The 24529-nt window shown below is 29.7% G+C and overlaps 2 protein-coding genes across 5 annotated transcripts in view; one reads left to right on the top strand and one right to left on the bottom strand.

Moving 5' to 3' along the window:
• Positions 1-12115, top strand: part of LOC107453651 (dual specificity tyrosine-phosphorylation-regulated kinase 4) — a 102735-nt gene extending 90620 nt beyond the window's left edge. For all 4 annotated transcript variants that reach the window (XM_087149765.1, XM_087149766.1, XM_087149764.1 and 1 more), the window contains one exon: positions 6306-12115. In XM_087149765.1, the coding sequence (XP_087005891.1) occupies positions 6306-6388 (83 nt within the window). In that variant the 3' untranslated portion in view covers positions 6389-12115. The remainder of the gene's footprint in view (positions 1-6305) is intronic.
• Positions 12116-21050: 8935 nt separating this feature from the next.
• Positions 21051-24104, bottom strand: LOC147805250 (alpha-latrocrustotoxin-Lt1a-like). The gene has a single exon (XM_087149394.1). It carries the CDS (start codon positions 24102-24104, stop codon positions 21051-21053), a length of 3054 nt encoding a protein of 1017 aa, XP_087005520.1.
• Between the last annotated feature and the right edge of the window lie 425 nt (positions 24105-24529).

The raw sequence follows: 24529 nt of genomic DNA, 5'->3' as shown, positions 1-24529 counted from the left end.
TCGTTAGACGCATATCTTTTTCGATGCACCTTTAATCCATCAAATTGCACCATTCCCTCTCGAAAATGCAGGCTGTTCCTATAACAGAAAGACGCATATCTTTTTCGATGCAACATTCCCTCTCGAAATACAGGCTGTTCCTATAACAATCGTAAAACACATATCTTTTTCGATGCACCTTTATCCATCAAATTGTACCATTCCCTCTCGAAAATACAGGCTGTTTCCATAACAAAAAACCTTAATATTCATTTTCAGAACTCAAAAAATTTATGCGCATTAAAAATCGTCGTTTTAATATTTAAACCAGGAAAAAACAGAAATGGTATCGAAATCTTACGAATAATGTGTGACGAAAATGGTATTGTGAATATCAAACCCTTGTTTGGCTGTCGGCGGAAAGAAAGAAGAGTTTAAAGGTGATACTTGGAAAGTTTCACATGACAATCACACTGGTTTTGACCTGACAATCAAACTGGTTCCAACTAGTGATTCCCCAGATTTCAATTGCGTTTTTATTTTTTCCTGTCTTAAATACTAATTTACGACTCCTTAAGTGTGTGCCATTTAACCTTCATTTTTTATTAGGATTCCATAAGCATTCATCAAAGGTAACAAAAAACCACCGTATGCATTACTTCAATCATTAATAAATCTTTCGATGCATAATCATACTTAGTTCCCGCTTAGGGATCAAATCGCTTTCAGCGCAAACTAGTTTATCTAGAGTTTATATAATATAAAACATTGTGTTTTACTTTCTACACTCTCTGCAAATAGAGGCGTCTCAAGGTTACGTGATAGCCCCAGTCTCCACGCTTTCCCCCGTTTCGTTACAATGGTTTCTGAAAATTTAGTTTTTTTTTTATATTCCACCTTCTTGTTGAAACGCACTGTTATGGAAAAAAAATCAAGATTATTTAATACTCAAAATGATTCGTTTATTTGTAATGCACTTTTTCACTTATCTTCTGAAGGCTAAAGTTTGTACCAAAACTAATTCCGTTGCTAGAGTTTGTTAAATTAAAATTATGGCCAAATGGCATCAACTGCACTTAATTTAATGTCAATCAGTAAAATGCATACATTATTCTGGAAATTGACAAGAAGTCTATTTTTGTTGATGCAATAATACTTTTCGAAGGGCAAAATATTTTATCCGATATAATTCACTTAATCTTCGAATGTTAAAACTGTTAGAAATTTATTTTTAATTTTTTATTGTCGATAATTATATGTTCAGATCGTCGCACTTCATTAGTGTCTTCTAAAGCACAAAATCTGCTCTTTTAATTCTTCTTTTAACCTTTTGACATATGACTTTATATATTACGTAGAGCGTGATTTTTTTTCCTTCCCGGAAAATTCCCTTTGGGAGTATTTTCCGGTATTCAGTCCTGTAAAAAGAATTTGGAAGTGAAAAGGAAATTGATTTTTCGTTGTCATGATAGAAGTTTTTAAGTATTTCAGTTCATGTGGAAGTTTCAAAAGAAGTATTCGAACTTTATTTTATAATTTTAATATCGCCGTAGAATAAACTACTTTCTAAAACTCTATTCTTACCAAATGTAATAACGTATGTATTTTATCACATTAATAGATTTTTTAAAATTTTTGTATGAATTTGACTTTTAAATTACAGAAAAGATTTTATTTTAATGCATGTAATAGTTCAGTAAAATTATACTTTTTATTCAAAGAAATTAATTCTCGAACTTTTTTTTTTATGTAAAGCGTCATTATGTCCTCGTGAATGATATTTTATTCTATTTTGTAATTGTCATTGAACAGCCAACCCGATTTCGGATTTATGATTACCAATGTTCAACTCCGTAGCTTCGTAATTTTGAACCCAATCCAGAAGACAGCGGAACTCCTGGATCAAGTATTGAGAGAAAGTTTGCTATCGTGGAGAACTTTTTGATGGAACTAACCCTCATTTGCGTTACATGAAGAGGATGATCACGAGAACTTCCCATGGTTAGCCTAATGGCAAGGGGACTTTATCCCATGATCCGTCTACCACTGAGGATATTTTAGGTCAGCACTAGGGTCGGTGCGAGCCTCGTGGGGAATTCGTATCGACCAGCCATCGCTGGGAATCGAATCCGGTTCAGCTCATTGGAAGGCGAATGCCCTATCCATTCAGCCATCACGGCTCCCATATTGGAAAACTCCCTACTGTACGTCCCCCCCCCATTTTCCGCTTTTGTTTGGAAATGGGGGTCATTTGAGGATGAAGAATTGAATTTCCTCCGACCAGATAAATGATGAATTGTTTCCGATGAGTTTTTTAAGAGTAATCCTGAGACCATCGGAGTAATACCTAAAAAAAGAAAAAACTTCACTCGTTTCTAAACTATTTAAATAGGAAATATTTTTTTTCTTCTGTTTTCCAACTTTTTTTCTCTCTAAGGAACTGTGGTTTTTTCTACTTTTTTTTCTTACCCTTATTTTTCCATTTTTCCATTCTTCATTTTCCATTTTAGTTTTATATTTTAAATCACTTTTATGTCTTATCCTTCACGCCTACCAAATCTGGAAAATGGGTGCCTATTTTTGAGCGCTTGAATTTCATCGAAATTATCTTGTTATTTCCTATTTATATATATTTTTAGGCGAATGAAGTTTTTAATCAGGTAATATAGCTCTTCAGTTTCTCGGGATTATTTCTTTAATAGGGTACTTGCATTTCAGGACGAAGAAGATCACAGATACCCACACACGTGACCTATGACGTCAGCTGCAGCTGATCGGTAAAAGCAAAAAGGCGTGCTAAAGTTGAGCAAGTTTCTCCACATAAGTTAGAATTCTGATTAAAGTGAAGTTAATAAAATACAGCGCATTATCGCACATAGAAAGTATAATTCTTTCTCGTCAACGTCTCTTGCTTAACTTAGATTTATTATGTATTGGAACCGTGGTATATTTTTATTTTGGGCACCTGGCAACTTCGATGCGCAATTAGTTTGTTTATGTTCTGCATTGCTTCGTGTCTGTCTATGCGTTAAGTAAGAAATATTCAGTGAAATAATTGAAATTTCTGTGTAAGAATATAGAACGTGTCACCCAATAGAAATGATATTTGACGTGCTTGGCGTACTCGAAATATAATGGAAAGAACAGTTGCTAACGTAAACAAATGCCACACTTCACACAATCAGCAGCCAATCAAGATCGAGGTATCCACACTACGTCACTTGGAGTTATCCCATTGATGGGATTAATAGTTTAGAAATTATAAGGATTTTAAGTACAATAAGTGCATTTTTGTACTGGTTTAATTACCGATTTATGTATCTGCGATTGCTATCTTAAAATCTTAACTGGTGAAGCATTTTTAACTGTATATTTACTTTACGCTGAAACAAATGAAATTATACACGAGTAAACAAAAGGAATGGTTGAAAAGTTTATACGGTTTTCATGTATAAAAATATTTTTAATACATTCCGACGTACGTTTTTTGCATTTCAATTTAGCTATTTGAACTTGTAAAGTATATTTTTTCAGCGAAATTTCTTATACTGAATTGAACGGGACAAAACTGGAATCCGAAACGTACATGGAAGAGTAAGGGAGTTTTCGGATATCATATAATGACGCAAAAAAGCTTTTTTGTGAAAATACTTTAAAAATAAAAACTCCTTTTATCGTCTTAGTTACTGGTTAATAGGGGATGACCAATTACATTAAAGTGATATAAAAATTTCCTAACTCTAACCAATCATTATTAAAGTCAGTAATAATAAAGAACGAATTAAAGCAATCAAATAAAATAATTAAAAAATTAAAAAAAATATGTTTCTAAAGTAGTCCAGTAATTTATAGCAAAAAAAGGGCGTTTCTTTGAAAAAATTTGTACTCAACATTTTTTCACGTAAAGCTTTGTTATGCTATTGTAAACAATGACTGAAAACTCTCTTTCACCCTTTTTATATTTTATTTTTTATGACCTTCGACCCATTGACTTGAACAGCCGACCCATTTTGAGTTTACGGCTACCAATGTTGAGCGCCTTAACCTTGTCATTTTGAGCTCACTCCAAATGACAAGGGAACTCCAGGATCAAGTATTGGGCGAAATTTTGATTTCGTGGGGGATTTTTTGATGGAATTAACCCGCCTTTGCGTTACATGGAGAGGAAAACCATGAAAACCTCCCACGGTTAGTCTGAAGGCAAGGGGACTCTAACCCATGATCCGTCTACCACTGAGGATATTTAACGTCAGCACTGTGGTCGTTTCGAGCCAGATCGTCTCGCTGGGATTCGAATCCGCTTTACCTTATTGGAAGTGTGGCTCTCACCCTTTTTATAGGTTAATTGGGAGGGGGGGCAAATTTGGAGGGGAATTGTACATCATTTACGTAAGCAAGTGAGGGATTGTTTCCGATGTATCCTTTCAAGCTGAATAGAGCGAAATTAATTCCGAGACAATCAGATTATTTGTTTGGAAGTTATAAGAATTTAATGTACAAAAAAGAGTACAATTTTGTACTTGTACCTATTTCTGCATATCACATTACTACAGAAACAAGAGAGGCGTAGTTTCCCGTGTATTTTGTTTACGCCAAATCGAATAATAGTGTACACGAGTCAATAGAATGAATAGATTAGATTTTACAAGAGTTTTTATGCGCACAAATATTTGTACTTATGTACGCGATTTGAACTTATGTACGCACCTTGCATTACTATCTAGGGACTATATAATGCATTGTTTATGATGTAATTTTTTCGCTGGATTGAATGAGATCAATTACGAAATATTCAGTTTAATAGTTTAGAAGTTATGCTTATTTTATATACAAAAAGTACAATGTTATACTTCACTTATTTACACATCTTACATAGCTGTATAATCAAGAAAATTATTTTTCTCATGTATTTTTTCTCGCTTAATTGAAAGATATCATCGTTTAATTGAATAATATGTTTGACATTTTTGACGTTATTGGAAAGATTGATATATTTGTTATTTTTGACGGTAATGATTCTTTTATTTCGTGAAAACAATTTTCTTCGGATGTTGTGGGGTAAAATCTGAAAATCCCCAACGATTTTGAGAAAAGCATGACCATTACACTGCGGCTTTACTTTTTGTGACCCTCATTTTATAGTCTGCATTACTTCCACATTAATTATTAACAGATAAATATTTACAATGGAATTAATATTTTTGGCATCAAAGGTCATTCAAAAACCTTCAAAATAAGGCTATTTTGTATTTATATTTCTGTGCATACATTCTAATAAGTAGTAAGTAAAAAACAATAACATGTGTGCTGTATATTTAGCGTGATCTTAAAATTGACCTGAATCTTAAAGTCGCAGGAAACTGCACTGTTTTCGTCAAAACTAGACAAATAGAAATTTGCGTGAAAAAAAGGCCTTAAGTACAGCAGAAACAAAATCAATTTGATGCTCATACCTAAGTAATTGAATAGAGCACAATAATCATATAAAAGCTGTAAATTGATTTCAAAAATGTGATTTAGGCCTAATATGATCTAAAAGTAGCACCCTAAAAGTGTTTTAGAATTTACCTTGCTTTCTAAAACTTATTGAGAGGGAAAAAACTTACTCTCTACTATCTGGGCAATGATATAATGTATTTTTTCCCCTCATTTTTACATTGAATTGAATAAAATCACACCCAAAGTCCATCGCCAATAATAGCGCCAATATATCTAATAAATAAAAATATCTAATTTTTATACACAAACTAGGCAAACACTAACTCACACAAGCTTATGCGTCTGTCATTGCTATCCATGCAATTGAAACATTTATTGCAATGTATTTTTAAAGCACTCGCTTTGAAGCACACTTCACACACTTCAACTCCCTAACTGTTTAAAAACTGTATAAAAACTATGTGTAAAAACTTGTTTATACATACTTTTACGTAAGGAATACTTCCCGAAAATGTCCCAAAAAAATGTTAAGCATCCAATTCTACCTGGCTCTTAACAAAAACTGGTTCTTAATAAGTAACGTCTTACTAAAATCAGTTTATGTATCGATTTAAATTAAAGTTTATTGATCTTTTGTAATGAACCGCCTTCAAGTTTCATCGGCAAATAAACTGGTTTTAGATGGTTTAAATTTTGACTTTGTGTTTATTGACCTCGATAATGATTTGTCAGTGTACGAAAAATTGTTCTATCAAGCTTAAATATTGATCTTTGATCCTGAATTAAAACAGATTTTTACAGTATGTCTAAAAACTATTCCAGTAATATCTATATTAAGGATGGTTATTGAGGAACACCATGTATGAGAATTACTTCTCTCTTTACAGTTTTACACGAAGATATTGGATATACTGGTGATTATGATGACCCTTTAGAAGATTCAGGCACTTTTTTACCATCCATCCTCTGAGAAAGATTTCAAAGGCCTGACTGGTCTTCACAACGACAGGATCGCCAAATTTCGCATAAACTAGTCGACACTAGCCCTGGTCAAGCCCACGTGGTCTCGCCAAGCACTTACCTTTGATGAGGAAATACCTTTATATACATAAATATATTTGTCTCATTGTTTTCATGTATTTTGAAGGAATGTCTGAAATTTGTATAGTTTTTTTATTTTTCATTTTTACCCTTTGTGGCCGGAGGTTTACTCTTAGCCATCAAAACTTTTTCTACCTTTTAAATCATATGTCTGCCCTTAGTAGGAAGCTATACAGCTTTTCAGGGCAAATTTTGTTTCACTTTCATTGGTATTTTAAAACTTAAAGTTCAGGGAAAAGTGAGTAAATGTAAACCTAAAGAAAAGGAAATTTCATTCACCAAAATTGTTTTCCAAACATAAGGATGCAAACACATTATGTCAGAATTAGAATATTTAGTTTGAATTTTGACATTTTGAAAACATTTTTCAGCATTTGAAACTTTATCTTTGTCTCTAGATTTATCTGAAGCTTAAAGTTTAAATTACTTATGCTAGTGAAAGAAAACTCGTCTTTAAGGGTTTCTCACTCGATATTAAGTGAACATGCTTTAGAGATTCAAAATAATATTTAACAAATTATATTTGAGTGCGATAATTGTTTTTTCTTCTTAAATTTTTTCCTGACTTCATTATTCTACATATTATATTTATATCTATTTTATCCACTTATTATATTCTACATATTATATTCAAATGCATATTCCATTGGAATCAATATGTATATGAAGTTAATACGACTGCAGAGGGATTATAAAATGATATCTAATTCTAAATTTAACGAAAAGAAATTAATGAAAAATTAATAAAAACAAACCAGGAAGTTTTAAATTCTGAAGAAGAAAGAAAAAAGGTTTAAAAATAATAACAAATTATGGTAGAATTACTCAAGATTACGCAGTCCTGACGTAATTTGTTTGCAGTTTGATTTTTGAAAATATGTTTTCTTATTTCACTATGAAGAGATTCTCCCTTGTTATGGCGATATAGCTAAAAGATTTTGCTCGTTGAAACGTAAAATGTCTTTTATTAATATTCACAATAAGAAATATATATTCCATCTAAATTTCAATTTTGTGTAAGTTACAAAACTCTACTGATTTTATGTACTAATATTTGACGTGTTTTGTATAACTAAGAAGATGGTATTAATTATGATTATTGTTATACACATAAATTCTTTGTAAAACCCTATTTATAAGATTCTAAAACTAGTCAATTTCTTATTCTTAGTTGATTTTAATACAAAATACAAAATGTGATATAGATGTCAAAATTGTATAAGTCCTGATTTATGTACAGCACGATTTTAGTTGATTTAATTAAAACGCTAATTTTATCAATATTATTTCGAACTGAATTTGAAGGAATAAGTTAGGAAGCTATAAAAATATTGGCAATTAAAATATCAAATATCATGTAAAATATCAAAATGATATGTAGATGTCAAAATTGTATACCTTGTAATTAATGTATTGCATGATTTTAACTGAATTAACTAAAATTCTAATTTCAACAATATTAATTTAAGACTAAATTTGAAAGAATAAGTTAATTTATCAAAAATATTGGTAATTAACTGGTATGTAAAATATCAAAATAATTCGCAGATATGAAAATTGTATAAGTTGTGATCAATGTGTGTCCTGATTTTAACTGAAATATCTATAAGGCTAATTTCAATAATAACGAAAATTCTTTCAAATTTAGTCTAATTTCAATAAGACTAAATTTGAAAGAATTATTTAAGAAGCTCAATAAAATATTGATTATAATATAAGACATCAAAAATATATATAGGTGACAATATTGCTTAAGTATTGATTCATGAATAGCATAATTTTTGCTTAATTTTTAAGCGAATTTTATAAGCGGAATATAACGAATTTATTTATGACTGAATGTTTAAATATTTAGTTAATTCATTAAAATATACTTAACATGGAAATCTCAATGTTTGCATATTGAAAATATGAATGTTTTAATTAACACTAGCAGACAACAGGTTTTAATAATGAGCATTGTATATTTGTTTCACATTATATTTAAACATTGTTTTTTAATATAAAATTGAATACTCACTTCGCTAATTGAACCTCTTTCAATTGCAACACAATAACTGTCATAAACGATGAAGTAAATTTTATATCCAAATTTAATATTATTGTAATAAAAATAGCCTAAAGTTTCTTATAATCAAAGGAGTCTAAAATTTATAATTCGATTAAAGAGCCTAAATTATTTAACTGGTTGACTCGAATTTAGTACCACACATATAGACACCGATTTTACTAGGATAAGACTCAGATTTTATTTTAACTATTTTGAATAGTTGTTTTGTACTGTTTAAATATTGTTAAACTTTTATTTTATCCAAATAATATGAAATTTTATAGTTTGAAATCATTTTTACCTAAACAGTTGATATACTCTCATGTAATATTTTGATTTATAAATTGCAAAATTTGAATATTCAAATGCTGATAAATTACTATCAACAATAAAAAGAAAGTAGATTTCTGTATTTCATTATTTTCGATTGTCACAAGCTTTTTAAAATTTGTAAATTCATTGAAATTTATAGTTATTTTAATAAATATAAATCTATTGCTGTTGTCGAATAATCTACAAATGCTGTGATGTGCATATCGAATGTATCTTCCATTTCTCGTAAGAGCTTTAATATCTGAACTAAACTGAAAAAAGTATATAAAGATTGGTTAATTAAAATAAAACATCTGCCATCTTCAAAAAATCTTAAGAGACTGCGGTAAAAATATTTTTTTAGAAAACATTTTGTAAATTTGGATACTATATTGGAATTGATTTGTTTTCGAACTTCAAAATTAAGTTTCAAATCTAATTTGGACAGTTCTCAAAAATAGAGAGCGTAGCAGAAATCTAAAGTTTGGCACCAATAAAGTTAATAAAGAATAATTCATGATGAAATCTTTGGAGGGGATCTTAATTTTTTTTTTCAGTGAGAAGAATCAATAAATTGAACAATTTTTCTGGAAAATTTGGGAAATTCAAAATATTAGGTAAGTTATAAATAACTTCGCTTATTGAAAATACGCTAAAAAGAAAAGCACTATAACTGATACATTAAGTTCATTAAATGCTAACGCAATTTATTAATGCATTTTTCGTACTTCTTTCTAATTTATTGTATGCGTTAGAAAGAAGCATACGATGAAACCTTAGAGCAAGCCTTCGAAGCTTTCATAAAGTGACTTATATCGTTCGGCCTGTTACAAAAATTTCAATTTGGTGTAGTTATGGTTGGTTTATTTAAAAATCTGGTTCTTCGAAATAGGCCAGACTAATAGGAAAAATCATCATTCAGTGTTTCCTAGTTTGCCTGATATTTTTGACTTATTACAATAAGTTTATCTGTCTTTAGGCTTATTAATAAATTTTCGAAGAATTACTCTTCAAATTTAAATAGCTTCAGCTAATTTAAATAAACCTGTAATAAGACTATTTTTAATGAGCCCTTACTACTCTGTCTGAGAAAAATCAGGCTATTGAACAAGAAAAAAATTTGTTTTATTTAATGATCAGTAACCTGATCAGAAGATAAAACTGTCTGGAATAAATTAGGCTAATTGAAGAATAAATATATTTTCTAATCAGTCTAAAACAGGGGCTCAAAAACTATCTTCTGTGGAACCCTAAGGTTCCATGGAAAGATCACAGGGGTTCCGAGAGTTTGGACTTTTTTTTAACAAGGAATATTTTTTAAAGCATGGAATTATATTTCTGTAAAAAATTATCAATTTTTTTATATATTTCGGTTTGGAAATGATAGCACTTAAAACATATTTTATTGCCAGCAACAACATATTGAACGAATTAGGAGAAGAACATGTACTTATAAAAAAAAATTCTATTAGTATTTCTCATCAAAACTTGCAATTCAAAATAAAATAACCAATACCAGTTAGAGGGTTGTTTTCTTAAGCATATAAGGACCGTTTGAAAATAAAACCCAAACAAAAAGAATTTCAAGAAGCAAATTTATTTTCAGATTCTACATAGGTTTCTCTTTTTTTTTTCAATTCCCAAGTTTGTTTAAACACGTATCATACCTTACAACTAGATTTAGAATACCCTCTTCATACAAACTTTCCGCCTGCTCCGTTAACCAAGAGGTCACGGCCTTTTCATGGATTCGGCATCGTTGTAGTGATTGCTGCAAAAATGATGTTTGGTATATCGGAAAAGATGAAAATCCCTCAGCGCTAGATCTGGGCTGAAGGGAGGGGTGGTCCAAAACTTCCCAACTAAAGGAGCGCAATAAAGCTGGGATCTGAGCTGTGGATGAACGCGTCACCTAATAGTGTTCACAACAAAACGGCCCTTACTTAAAAACAACACTCGTATATAGGATTATTTTTCTCAGATAACTCACCTCAACATTTATAACAATTCTTTTTCGGAGACCATAATTTATTTCTTTTCTTCTTAAAAATTTTATTTTTATAAGTTTGCATTTAATTCTATGTCATAAAAATTAGTTAGCTTTAAAATGTGAGAAGAGGTTTGCTAATTTAAGGTGTTTTTTTCTTTCTTTAAAAATAACTTTTTTTCTCTAATTTAACTTTCAACTCTATAAGTAAATCATTGATAGCATCGTCTTTAGTGCTCTCTGACTTCAACATGAGGTTGTATGTTAAAAAAGAACTCTCTAAATAGGAGCCTAACACAAATATTTTGAATACATTTTAATCTACTTATTTGTTTTGTTAAATATTTTGTTTTGATATTTTTTGTTGTTTCCTTATTTGACCTTTGGTGCAGATGTTTGCTCGGTCGCTGGGAGAGGTTTTAATGGTAAAGATTTTCTTTAACACAAAGTCTATGGAAACAAATTCCTTGCCTTCCACAAATCGTCGTAAATAGAAGTGGTATATAGATGGTCTTTCTCAAAGGTTTCACTGTATATTCAAAGTAGCTATTAAATCTTTTATTGGAGTTCCGCCAAAAGATGCTGAATCAGTTAGGGTTTCATTACATAAAGTAATAGAGAACCGATAGCATAAAGATGTATGGGATCGCTGCAATAAGCCCAAAAATGTCAGGATAATTAGAAAAGAAAACACTGAACTTTTCTGAGTGAGCATTTCAAACGGACTGCGGTTATTCGCAAAGAATAGCTTATTGAATCAACCAACAACATAGTTAACATATCTTACTATGAAGCAGAAAATGTAAATGAATATACATAAGAATTAGAATATATTTTTTAAATCAAGTCCAAAATATATTGATATGAAACAGAATTTCATAGAGACGTTCTTAAGGTGAGTCACAAATGTACCTCAACAAATATTTGATGTTTATATGCACATGGTTGATCACGTGGACAAATTATTTTCCTAAACAAAAAAATGCCCTGCACGCCTTTTACTACGTAAAATTTATATGATTGGCGATTGGGATAGTGTGAATTTTCATTGTGATCGAAAAATATAATGAATTATATATATATTGTCGTCGTTTTTACTACATCCACACTTGTGTGTTTTATGTTTTTTTTTTTGTGGAGATGTATGTGCTTGTACAATTCTATATATTGTGAGTAAAAGAAGATTATAGAGACTGGTGCTGATGAAAAGAAATACATCTTTGAAATAAAGTAGTTTTTAAAATAAAGATTTGTTTTTTCTTCTACTCATTCTGTTTATCTCGTCGTTTGTGTTCATCTCATTTTTGTGTTTATCTCATTTTTGTTTCTGTGCGTGTTGGAGCATGTTCCCCCCTTTTAAAGCGTGATCTACCTTCCAAAGAAGATGATAACAGTAGCATATATTAAAATTATTGCATCTCAATCATCGAAAAAAATACGCATTTATGGAGATGATATGCTTCTATACTTGAAACTGAAAACCGATAAATGAAAACGAATCAACACTTATGTGAAAATAAATACGAAAACTGTTCAAATTTGAATATTTCTTAGCTTTCGAATGCCAAAAGTTTAGTTGTATTTTGTCTGTACGAGAAAATAAGTTTGGCGTGTTCCCAGAGAACGTCAGTACCTTTTACCTGAATAATTAACTACATGGTGAACACGAATTAGCTAACTATGAGTTGCTCAAAAAATAATCGATTATTTAAGAAACAAATTTATATAATTTCTATTTTGCTTAGGAAACCAGTTTATTTATTCTTAACAAATTTCATTTATTTATTCTGACCAATTCAAAACCAAACTTCCGCAAGAGATGAAGTTAGAAACATTGTTTTCAGTAGAACTTAATGATCAATTGTTTCAACATTTAACAATTTTACATAATCTTGGTTCATAAAACGGAAACCTTTAAAATTTTAAAGCAGTAGCACTATTGCGGGAAACAATCGTTGTTATGAATCTGTGACAAGATTACAAATGAAGACGTTTAGAAGTATATTTTTAAGTTAAGATACGTAATTTAAAGAAAAGGAAAAATATTAAATTAAAAAAAGATGACAACATACCAGTTTTCTATCTTCAAAATTCTTAAAAATATGTGAGTTTCTTAATTTCGCGGGTATAAATGATTAAAGAAAGGATTTAAATCTTTTTACTTGAGATTGCAAGCAAGTTACTCGTGTTACGTATAATATGAAGTACTGCAGGAATGGGGTGCCTTCTTAATACTATTCTGTAATTTATTTTCTAAAATAATTTTTAAACACTTCTTTTAAAAGTCAAAAGGCATGAAAATATAGTTGTAGGTTTTAAAAAAATCTGAATATTCAGAATATATAAAGAATTTCATACCTTACAATTCAAAATATATGTTATCATTAGCAAATAAATTACTGAAAATTATTCAATTCATCTAAATTCAACATTTAATAACAATTATATTAAAAAACATGACACATTAAAGCAGCATTAGAGTAAAAAAAAACTTGTATGAAAGTCAGCTTTTGACGGAAAAAAGTATAATTTTTTTTAGAAAAAATGCGTTTCTTTGTCCAAAATAAGTATAGTCCGTCATGGTTACAGTTGATTGTCATGCTGTGATACCACAATAGGCATTACGTATATTTCCTAGCTTTTAAAATTTCTTTGATTTCTTAAATTTATTCTTTTTATCATTCTTAATCGAATTTTAATTGAATCAAACCAATTATTTATTTTTTTTAACTTTTTATAAAAAGATAATCTGAATATTTTATTTTTTTCTTAACAATAAAATGTAACGGCTACCTTTTTATTTTAATACAAATGTAAAACTCAATTATTCACTATCACGACTGAGTCAAAAATAAAATTTATTTATAACTCTTTATTCTTCATTTCTTACCACTATGTTTCGGTTACATGGTTATACTAATTTTCACAGTCTTTTTGGCGATTAGCTTTCGCCAAATTATTTTCAAATTTAATATTGTGTAAGGAGAAATGGCTTTATTTTTGGCTATGTTATCTTTCGATAAATCGCCGACCATGGACCTCCTTCCTTGCTCCTAACTGCCCGTTGGGAACAATTCACTTACTTTTAATGTGGAATTCTTGGCGATTGGATTGAGGGGCTTCGGCCTCTCAGCCCCTTCTTGATGTTAAGAGAATGATTCTCTTGATCTCTTTGAGGGACTTTTTTTTGTTTACATCATTATTTCTAAGTATGGCCTTATCCTCTAAAGATGAAATGAATTTCATTTCCAATGGATCTGTTTATTTTTCTGGGATAAATATCCCGTTTTCATAACAGAATTTAGATGTATATCAAAAATAGTCTTAAATTCTACAAAGAAACTACATCCACTATTCAGTCAAGAATTTGCACTAAACTGCTATGAAATATGCATATTTAAGAGATTTATTTGAAATATTGTTAAAGTAATTCAAAGAAAGAAAATCTGACCACCTGTCAAAAGTAAGAGAAATAGTAAAAAGTGCGCATGCGTTGCTATGGCGACAGTTGCTGTTTTTCTTTTTATCTTCACTAGCAGGCATTTTTAATGTATTTACAAAATAATAATTTAAAGTATTTTTATATTCTTTTTATTATTAACGTATAATTACTGACTTGACGATGATTTTAAAATAAATATGAATGCTGAAGAAGAAGGAAAAATATTTTGTGACGTCTTGAAACACGTACATAGGCAGGATTTGAAAATCAATCCGACGACAAACATCAATTGGCTATAATATAAAAAAAACACAACTACTTCCACTTAGTAGGAATAACATTTACCATAACGCAATGCTAAATTCTATGCACCTCTCCACATAAATCAGTTATTAATCAAAAATCGAATGTCAATTACTTTTCTTTATAATGCAATAAAATCTGCGAGCAGCTATTTAAACGATCAAACACTTCGTTTGTTTATTTGTGGCTTGAAGTTAGGCTCGCAGAAAATGCCGTTCATGGGTTAAATTTTGTAGAAATAACACAACCTGTGACGTAGGCTATAGTATACCCAATTGAGACAGTTTTCGCAACCCATGATTTGAAATGTTGTGGCGTTTAACGAAGTCCATCCAGAAAGAGAAAGCATTTGTACCAATGGGTAACCAGTTATCGCAATAAGGCGATTAAGCGCAATAAGGCGCAACTTTTTTGTTGATTTTGTTTTTGGTTTTTTTTTACATATTTTTTATACATTTTTTTATTTTATTATTACTTTTTTCTTCTCATTGTTAGTTGTACTATTTCGCGTTGTTTGAGTAGGGATTAAATAACGTTTGTGAGAAAAAATTGTCTTTTTTGCTATATATAAGGTTATCGCCATCTATTTTAGTTTTAGTACTTTTCGAAACTAAGATCTTATAAATGATAGTGGTAACTTTTTATTCTTTTTCTTGTGGATGATAGTGCGGATACTGATATCTTGCAAAGAATTCAGGTTCAAATTACGGTAAAAGCTACTGGCACTTAGGGTGCTGGTATTTTCAAAAGTAAAATCCATTTCTTCCGGAGCATCTTACAGAATAAAAAAAATTTTGATTTACCGTAATTTTTATAATAATAATTACAGTACAGTAATAATTAACCGAAATTTACAGTAATAATTAACTTAATCACTCTAAATAAATTTTATTGTAAAATTTAATTTTGCGATAAAAATGGATTTTACGGATGATGCATCCAAATTACCGGTATTTTATGCCCTAATTTGACTTACAGTGTAGTAGCATGAGCATCTATTACATTAATTTATAATATTTTAACTCTCCATTCATCTTGAAGTAAGTACAGCTTCCATTGAATCTGAATGCATATAATCATGTAATCTTGATTTACTATTTAAAAAAAGAGTTATTATTCTAATAAAATATATTCAGCAAGATTTATTTTTAATTTTGAATCGCTACAAAGTATTCGACAAATTCAGAGACCAAATTTAATGGTTAGCCGGATGCAGTATTTATATCGAACGATGGTGGATGTCAGTTTTTTTATTAATGTTCCCACTGAAGAGCATTATCATCATTAAGGCATCATCATGTGTTTTTCTCAGGTGATCATTTATATTTCAATTCAAATCATTCATATTTTAGAGTTACATAATTGAAATTAGCAATTTTTTTTCTCCAAAATTTAATGTCAGAAATTTACAGCACATGATCAAAAATTTTCATAACTTCATTTACAATATATATTATTTGTCACGTTAAAATAAGAAATAAATTAGTGAACAGAGTGCTTTCCATTCCTTAAGGCTGGGAATGAAACCAAATTTAGAAATATTAGTTTATCCTAAAATATCAGAAAGTCTCATATAACAAAACAAGTATATATGCTCACATAATACACCTTTTATTAATTTGATAAAATTTTAAAACCAACAATGCAATTCAAGTTTACAAAATTAGGAGGTTTACAAAATTATAGTTGAAAGTACTTATGTCCTATTATACAGTAAATATAACTTTCCATGCATAATCAAATTATACATCTTTATTTTTTTGACAATATTTTGAGATTAGGAATTTATTGAGTTCTACTAAACTGGAAAGAACTAACTGGAATTTATTAGTTAAATCAGTTAATAAATTATTGATTGTTAATCCAGAAACTTAAACCTTTTAGTGGATAGAAACTTTAGTAAAACTGTCCGAAAAGTTTTATTTTGAAAATAAAATTCAATAATTCTGTTTTAAACAAAATTAATACTTTTGGAAATAAAAAGTATTCACTAACTTTCGTTTTCAAAAAGGAATTACATTATTCTGTAGCAATATTGTACCTAATAATTCGAATATAATAGCTAAAGAGAGAAGTGGTAGGACGAACTGAGTAATATTTGAATGAATTACAATAACAAGAGTATACTTAAGTAACATCTTTTCCTATTGAAATTACCTATTATTCTCTTTTCAATGGTATTTCATTTTACGAAATGTATATTGCAGAAAGATCTATCCTTTCTTGCATAAAAAAATTCCAACTGCTTTATTGAAATAGGAACTCATTGTAGATCTTGATGGGAGTTGAGAGATCCTAAATGTGAAATCCGTAAATTTTAATTACTGAAATCTTCTAGTAATAACGGGAAGAACTTTTTTTTCACATTTTATTGGAATTTTATATTTTGAATCACTCATCTGTTCTTGTAACATTAAAACATATGGAAGAATTTAAAATGTTCTTTAGGGTCATCAAAGCCTTTTTGCATCACTAAGTTGTTCTTAGAAGATCAAAATATATGGAAGAATATGAAATGTTTTTTAGGGTCATCAAAGTCTTTTTGCATCACCCATTTGTTTTCAGAAGATCAAAATATATGGAAGAATTTGAAATGTTCTTTAGGGTCATCAAAGTCTTTTTGTATCACTCACTTGTTCTTAGAAGATCAAAAAAATTTAGAAGAATATGAAATGTTCTTTAGGGTCATCAAAGTCTCTTTGCATCACTAACTTGTTCTTAGAAGATCAAAATATATGGAAGTATTTGAAATGTTCTTTAGGGTCATCAAAGTCTCTTTGCATCATTCATTTATTTTCAGAAGATCAAAATATGTGGAAGAATTTGAAATGTTCTTTAGGGTCATTGAAGTCCTTTTGCATCACTCACTTGTTCTTAGAAGATCAAAAAATTTAGAAGAATATGAAATGTTCTTTAGGGTCGTCAAATTCTCTTTGCATCACTCATTTCTTTGCAGAAGATCAAAATATATGGAAGAATTTGAAATGTTCTTTAGGGTCCTCAAAGTCTTTTTGCATCACTCACTTGTTCTTAGAAGATCAAAATATTTGGAAGAATTTAAAATGTTCTTTAGGGTCATCAAAGTCTTTTTGCATCATTCACTTGTTCTTAGCAAATCAAAAAATTTAGAAGAATATGAAATGTTCTTTAGGGTCATCAAAGTCTCTTTGCATCATTCATTTATTTTCAGAAGATCAAAATATATGGAAAAATTTGAAATGTTCTTAGGGTCATTAAAGTCTTTTTGCATCGCTCACTTGCTCTTAGAAGATCAAAAAATTTAGAAGAAAATGAAATGTTCTTTAGGGTCGTCAAATTCTCTTTGCATCACTCATTTGTTTTTGGAAGATCGAAATACATGGAAGAATTTGAAATGGTCTTTAGGGTCATCAAAGTCTTTTTGCATTATTCACTTGTTCTTAGAAGATCAAAATATACAGAAGAATTCCAGATGAGCTTTAGAGTTATCAAAGTCATTTAATATTATTCATCTGTTATTAATAAGATCAAAACGTATAATTGAATTCAAGATGGTCTTTAGTATTGTCAACGTCCTGCCTAAATACTAAGTGTTGAACATTTTTAACAAATAATTTAGTTGAAGGGTACTGAAAATTTTTTTTAGTCTCCAAAGTTTTAACATTTTTTCTGTATATATTTTTAAAAAGAGCATGGGAGAAGACTAAAAATTGTTTCAGATCATCTTGCTATTAACTTAAAATATTTAATCATATTTTTAAGACCTTTCAAATAAGAATCTCTAAAAAAGTATGGGAAATCTAATTAAGCCATCAAAATATACATGAAGCAAAATTAATTTTTTTTGCTTGTTCTTTTGATTTATGAAATTAGTCCTCTCATTTAAATATCCAATTTAATTAATTTATCATTTATTTATTGAGTTTTCATCAAAGAACGCGGAACATACAATAATAATTTAATAATAAATTTAGTAACAATAATAATTACAGTATACATTATAATATTAATTATTAATTATTACACATATAATAATTTATGTGAATAAATTAAACAAATATCTTTAGTTTTAGATCCAAAAATTTAGGCTTCCTAGTCTGTCTTTTAAAGTATAAGAACAATGCAAATACTCATGAAATAAGTTAACGAAAATAGGATTATTTCTATTTATAAAATTATATATTCCTTATTACATAAATGTTCATTGGATATTGTTCTGTGCATTAACTATTTATTAAACAAATAGAACATAAATCATAAATTTATCTTATTATATTTTATCTTTAAAATAATTATTTCCATCATTGGCATGAAGCAAAGGCAAATAGAAAATATTCAATAAATACACGTGACAAAAATATTTATTAATATACAGTTTGCGTCAGCTTAATGAAAAAATGAATATCAATTACTCAAAGTTGAACTAAATATAACATATAGGTTTCTAAATCTTACAATAATGTGTTTTAAAAATATATATGAGCTTCTCTGTACAAATTTTCAAATAACAACTTCTTATAAACAAAATTATACTTTCTATAACATATGAAACTATTTGTAAAAGGAAAAGCTCTGCATGCATAATGCTCATTTATATAAAGTCTCCTTCTTTTCTATTATTAACGTAATAAATAAATAAGAAATTTACATTCTACATAAAACTTTTTATGGTAAACTTATTAGTGCTCTCTATCGCTTTGTAGGGGTAATTCTAAATATGTAGTATATGCTCGAAAATTCTATTAGAAACAGAATAAATTGATTGGAAACATATATTTCATAAAAAAGAAGTTTTTTTGTTAACCCATCAGCGCACACTGTTCCTTTTAAGTGACGTATGCAAATATGAGTATGCTCAAGAATTCCATTATGAACAGAATAAGTTAATTGGAAACATGAATTCCATAAAAAAACTTTTTATGGTTAACCCATTAGTACACTCTGTCCCTTTTTAGAGACAGTTCTAAATATGCATATGCCCAAGAATACTGTTTTTAGGAAGGTTAGGAACAAGTTATAAAAACGTTCTTGCAAAATAAACTGTTCATAATGTAAAAAAAAATTATTTTTGTGCAAACAAAGAATAGAAATACTAAACATTCATTCATCATAACATTTCAAGTTTTTTTTAAAATGATGCATATTTTTAAATTGAACATACATTTAGTTTAAATGCAATTCTATTAAAAAATTAAGCTTTAAATGTTTTCAAGCAAAATAAAAAATACATCAAATAACTGTATAAATATAAACAAAAGTAAAATTTTTATTTATGTTGTATTATGCTATTTTTTGTGTGGATTGCTATAATCCTAATATTTCATGAATATATTTTAGCAACATAATAGATAAAATGAAAATATACTTTTAATGTGAAGATAAAAAATAAAAAATAAACTATTTTTTTAAATATTGGGTTATTCTATTTATAAAAAAGAAACAACCATATGTATTGAAAAGTATGACAACAATGCAATAAATTGTTGACGTTTTGTAATTTTTTTAAGAAATATTGTCTTAAAAATAAATATTTAATAATATTTTAAAAATTTTTTATAAAGATTTCAAAATATTTTTTTAATGTATTCTTGAAAATATATCGTTTCAAGTAAAAATTATTTCATACTCAAATTTCTGCATTGAAAAAAAATTAAAGGTTTATTTTTCATTGTTCAACGTAAAGTAAAACATGTTCTACGTAATGCATTACAAACAATGCAATAGAGGACCAAAAAATTTATATTTAAATAATAAAAATGAACCAAAAATAATTAAATAAAAATTAACCAAAAAAACTTATAATAACGGGATAAGCAAGCATTATTTACATTTCATTGTCATTTGCTATTTACAGTTAAAAGAAGTTTTCTATATTAAAATTTTATTTTTATAAAATTTTGTTCTTATAAAATTCAATTTCTATAAATAATCTGAAATTATTTTGTTTTGTTAAACGTATATAAATTATTATACCGCAAAATCTTACGCACATTTATTTCCCTTGAGTGGATATCAAGTCTTTATTTATTGTCCTGGAAGCTCTGATTAACTCAAAAATAGTCATTTCTCACAAATATGAATGCATTCATATCAGAAAATTATATATTAGTGATGTAAGAAGCACTATTATGAAAAGAATAACCATGCTGTTTAAATTAATTTGGTATATATTTATGTTAACGTCCACATAAGTTTTTAGGAAATAAAAAGTTCAATACTTTTGGAATCGAATTGGAAATTTTATATTGAAATAATTGTAACAAGTAAATGCCAAAGAGGGAGTAAAAGTCCTGTTTTTTAAAATTAAACTTAATGATTCATACAACCAGTTTTTTTTAAAAAATCGGATTAAAGAATTCTCAAATAATAATTTAGCTAAACTGTCTTTCTAAAAGTATTAATTTTCTGTTATCGGTTATTATATCTGAAACTAGGCTTCCTTTAAAGAAGAAAAGGATTTAGTAGTGATTTTGAAAGCAAATATGCGCGACTAAGTTTTCAAAGTTACCTTGAATTATTTTCTTGGTAATTTTAACTGACTTATTTTCAACCATTGCAGAAATAAAATTTTCAACTTTCTGTGGTTCCAAAGTGGAGTACTCGTTTAAATAAGTGCATACTTCCTTTACAAGTTTAGAATCATTTCCCCTCATAATAGCCTTGTAAATCTTCGAATGAATGTCAAAAAGATCTCCACCATTTCCTGCCATTTCCATGATCTTTTGCAAATTATCCGTGATATTTAAAGCTCGAGCTCGTGCATCTAACAACGATTCGGAACCAATCAATGCAGAATTGTATTTTTCGTTTGTCACTTTCCGTACAAAGAGATCCAGTAAGAGCAAGGCGCCATTTACATCCATTTGTGTTAGAGGTTTAATGTTTTTCAATTCCAAATTTTCTTTCGGTTTATTCGAATTTAACAAAGGTCTTAAATTACTGTTTTGAAGCATGCCCGTAAGAGTGAATTCAGGAGCAGGGTTTTCAGAATTCGATTCAATCGAGCGGCGGAAATTGCCACAGCGATTCTTCTTTTTCAGTAGATTTAACATCTCTCCCTTTGCTAATTGACACGCCTTAGCATCATTTTCTTTAGCAGACTTTCCATTTTTCAATTTTTGATTTTTTTCAAATGTCAGCAAATCATCAATAACTTCTTTTCTATTATGCATAACTGCGAGATCAAGAGGTGTATTTTGTTTCTTCGTTTTTTCATAAACTTTTGCCCCCTTAGCCAGCAACTCTTTGACAATTTCTTTCAAGCCAGCCCCAGCAGCTAAGTGCAGAGGTGTCTGATTATCAACATCTTTGGCATCAACGTTAACCTTCGATACCACATTTTCATGAAAGTTTAACAGATACTGTACCCAAGCAGTTTGCTTAAAAAATACGGCAAAATGCAAAGGAGTCCAATGTTTCTCGCCTGCTGCATCATTAAGCTTAGATGCTTTTTCATCAAACATTATAGAAGATATTAATTGTTCCACTTTGTTTCCTTTCATAGCATCGTAATGAACAGCTAACATTTGTTGGTTATCCTTTGCATAGATATCAAATCTTTTGGCTTTAGTAGATAAATCAGTTACCTCTTCCCATCTATCGAGTATGGTTGCATAATGCACGACTGCTAATCCATTGTTATCCTTTGCATTCAAATTTGTTTTCCCATTTTCTATTAGTGTAAGGAAAAGATCTTTATTGTAATTTTCATCAGTTATAGCATAGTGCAAAGGAGTGAGACCGGCTATGTCTTTTAAATTTGGGTCAATTTTCGAGTTTCTCAACAGGTCTTCTACAATTTCTTCGGCATGGTAACGCACGGCCAGATGCAGTGGAGTCACTTTATATTCCTGTCCTTGTAAATTAACATTTGCTCCACGGTTAATTAGCCATCGCGCAAAAGCGGTTCTTTTATTTTCCGCAGCTAGGTGAAGAGGGGTGAAGCCAAATTTATCTGGTTTATTAATGAGAGAACGGTCTTTCTGTAATATCTTACCTAGCATAACAGATCGTCCAGCTATAGCTGCCGCATGAATAACGGTTCGTTTACCCTCAAACACTGCCTTAACATTCGCTCCCAATCTAATGAGTCTATCCATGTTACTTGAAACCTGAGACTCGCTGAGTGAGTTTTTAAAAGCTAAATTATACAAATCCCTGTGGACGTCTCTAAATTTTACTTCTGAGCCAGGGAGGATATATGCCAATTCTGCATCACCATTATCAAATTTTCGGAAAACTAATCTATTCATATTGCTCGATTTCCTGAATACAATTTCTGGATTGGCTATATCCACTATTTCCTGTGGTGAAGTCCAATCACTAACTTTAGAATACTTACCATCTTTTTCGAATTGCATCGCGTAACTCACCTTTGTGCCTCTTTTCCAGTCTAAAAAGTTAGAACTACTGCGTTGATACCCAGTTTTAGAGTTGAAATCAATATCAATGTTTTTATCAAGAGTGGTTTCGAGTACTGGTAATGAAAGTGCTGCAATCTTTTGTTTTAATTGACTAAGTTGGGTGATGTATGTTCCAATATTTTCGAACAATTCTTCGCCAAGATCTTGCTTGCTTTTGCTTCTTTTTGCGTCGTTTAACATCTGAGTAACTTGGTCGATTATACCTGGCTTTCTCGAGGAACCATTAACTATTAATTTGAAATGATTGAAATCAAAAATAAGACGATTGAAATAGTCGTTGAACTTTTCCAAATCACCCTTTTGGTAAACATATTCCGACATGTAACGTAGTTGCTGAGTGAGAGTAATAACAGTTGATGCGTAGGTTGTAACTCCAATGTTGAGTCCGGGAAGGGCAATGTTTGGTTTGATGGTATTCTTCTTGTTAATCACTGCAAAAATGGCCTTATGCAGACTACCTTGAAGTCCGATGTAATTGTAAAGAGATGAATCTGAATTTGTTGCTACTTCTTGCTGGATGATATAAACATAACGCTCAGGAGTCGCTAACCTTTTGTTCTCTTCCCCAAATGAAATGGATTCGATCGCAGTTTTTATTTCGGAAACTGGATTGCTGGAATCTATATCCCCGATTTTATTCAATACCCTCTGAAAGCTATCACCCATTTCCTTTCTAACATCTTCTATTTTGTCGAGAGTTTGTCCTACTTTTTTATTCACTTCCTTCAAAATTTCAGTTTGTTCTGCAATTTTTCTATCTGTTTCTTCTTGTCTAGCTTTCATTTTTGCGTCTAACTCTTTAAAAGGGAGATCAGCACATTCTCTCTCAATGTTCTCGTCTGCTGTTAATGCCTTGGCAATCAGTACGTTAACTAATAGCGCGGAGGAGACCACGATTAGCAGTGGCATGCTGAACAAGGCAAAGACTCCTAATGCAACGCCTGCTATACCAACTGCCGCGTCCAGATAATTCTGACCTTTTTCAATTTTTTTGCAATTCTTCCCTTGCTCTTCTAGGCTCATCTCCCTCGTCATACGCATCAACGCTTTACCCGTCTCCGAATAATTTTCATCAGAACCCAAAGTCATGGTTGATAATTATGAAAAACTGTATCCTTACTTGAGTGTTTAGATACCAATAGATACTTACCTTATGCAGGAAAGAAATAGAGGATTTATAAGTATGTGACTGAATTTTATTTTAGTCCATATATTTATACTTAACTACTCTACTGTTTAAATTCCTGAAGAAACACCTGTGGTTTGATATGTTATACATATGAATTGGAATAATAAGAATAAGACACCAGCTGGTCTTGACATTTAGTTTTAAAATGACAGGGAACAGATCTATGATTTTATTTAGCATTCTGGTAACTGTGCATTCCATTCATCTTAGTTTTGCACGACATATTATCAAATTTTATTAAACTAGCCAATACTTCCTCTTTGGAAAAATAATTTCAAATAGACTAATAAGGAAAAAATAATATTTTTGACAGAAAAAAAATGTA

This window comes from Parasteatoda tepidariorum, chromosome 8, assembly GCF_982258835.1.
Source record: "Parasteatoda tepidariorum strain Cologne lab strain chromosome 8, Ptep-v5.0, whole genome shotgun sequence".
NCBI classification, from domain to species: Eukaryota; Metazoa; Arthropoda; class Arachnida; order Araneae; family Theridiidae; genus Parasteatoda; species Parasteatoda tepidariorum.
This window is presented reverse-complemented; position numbering and strand designations above follow the sequence as displayed.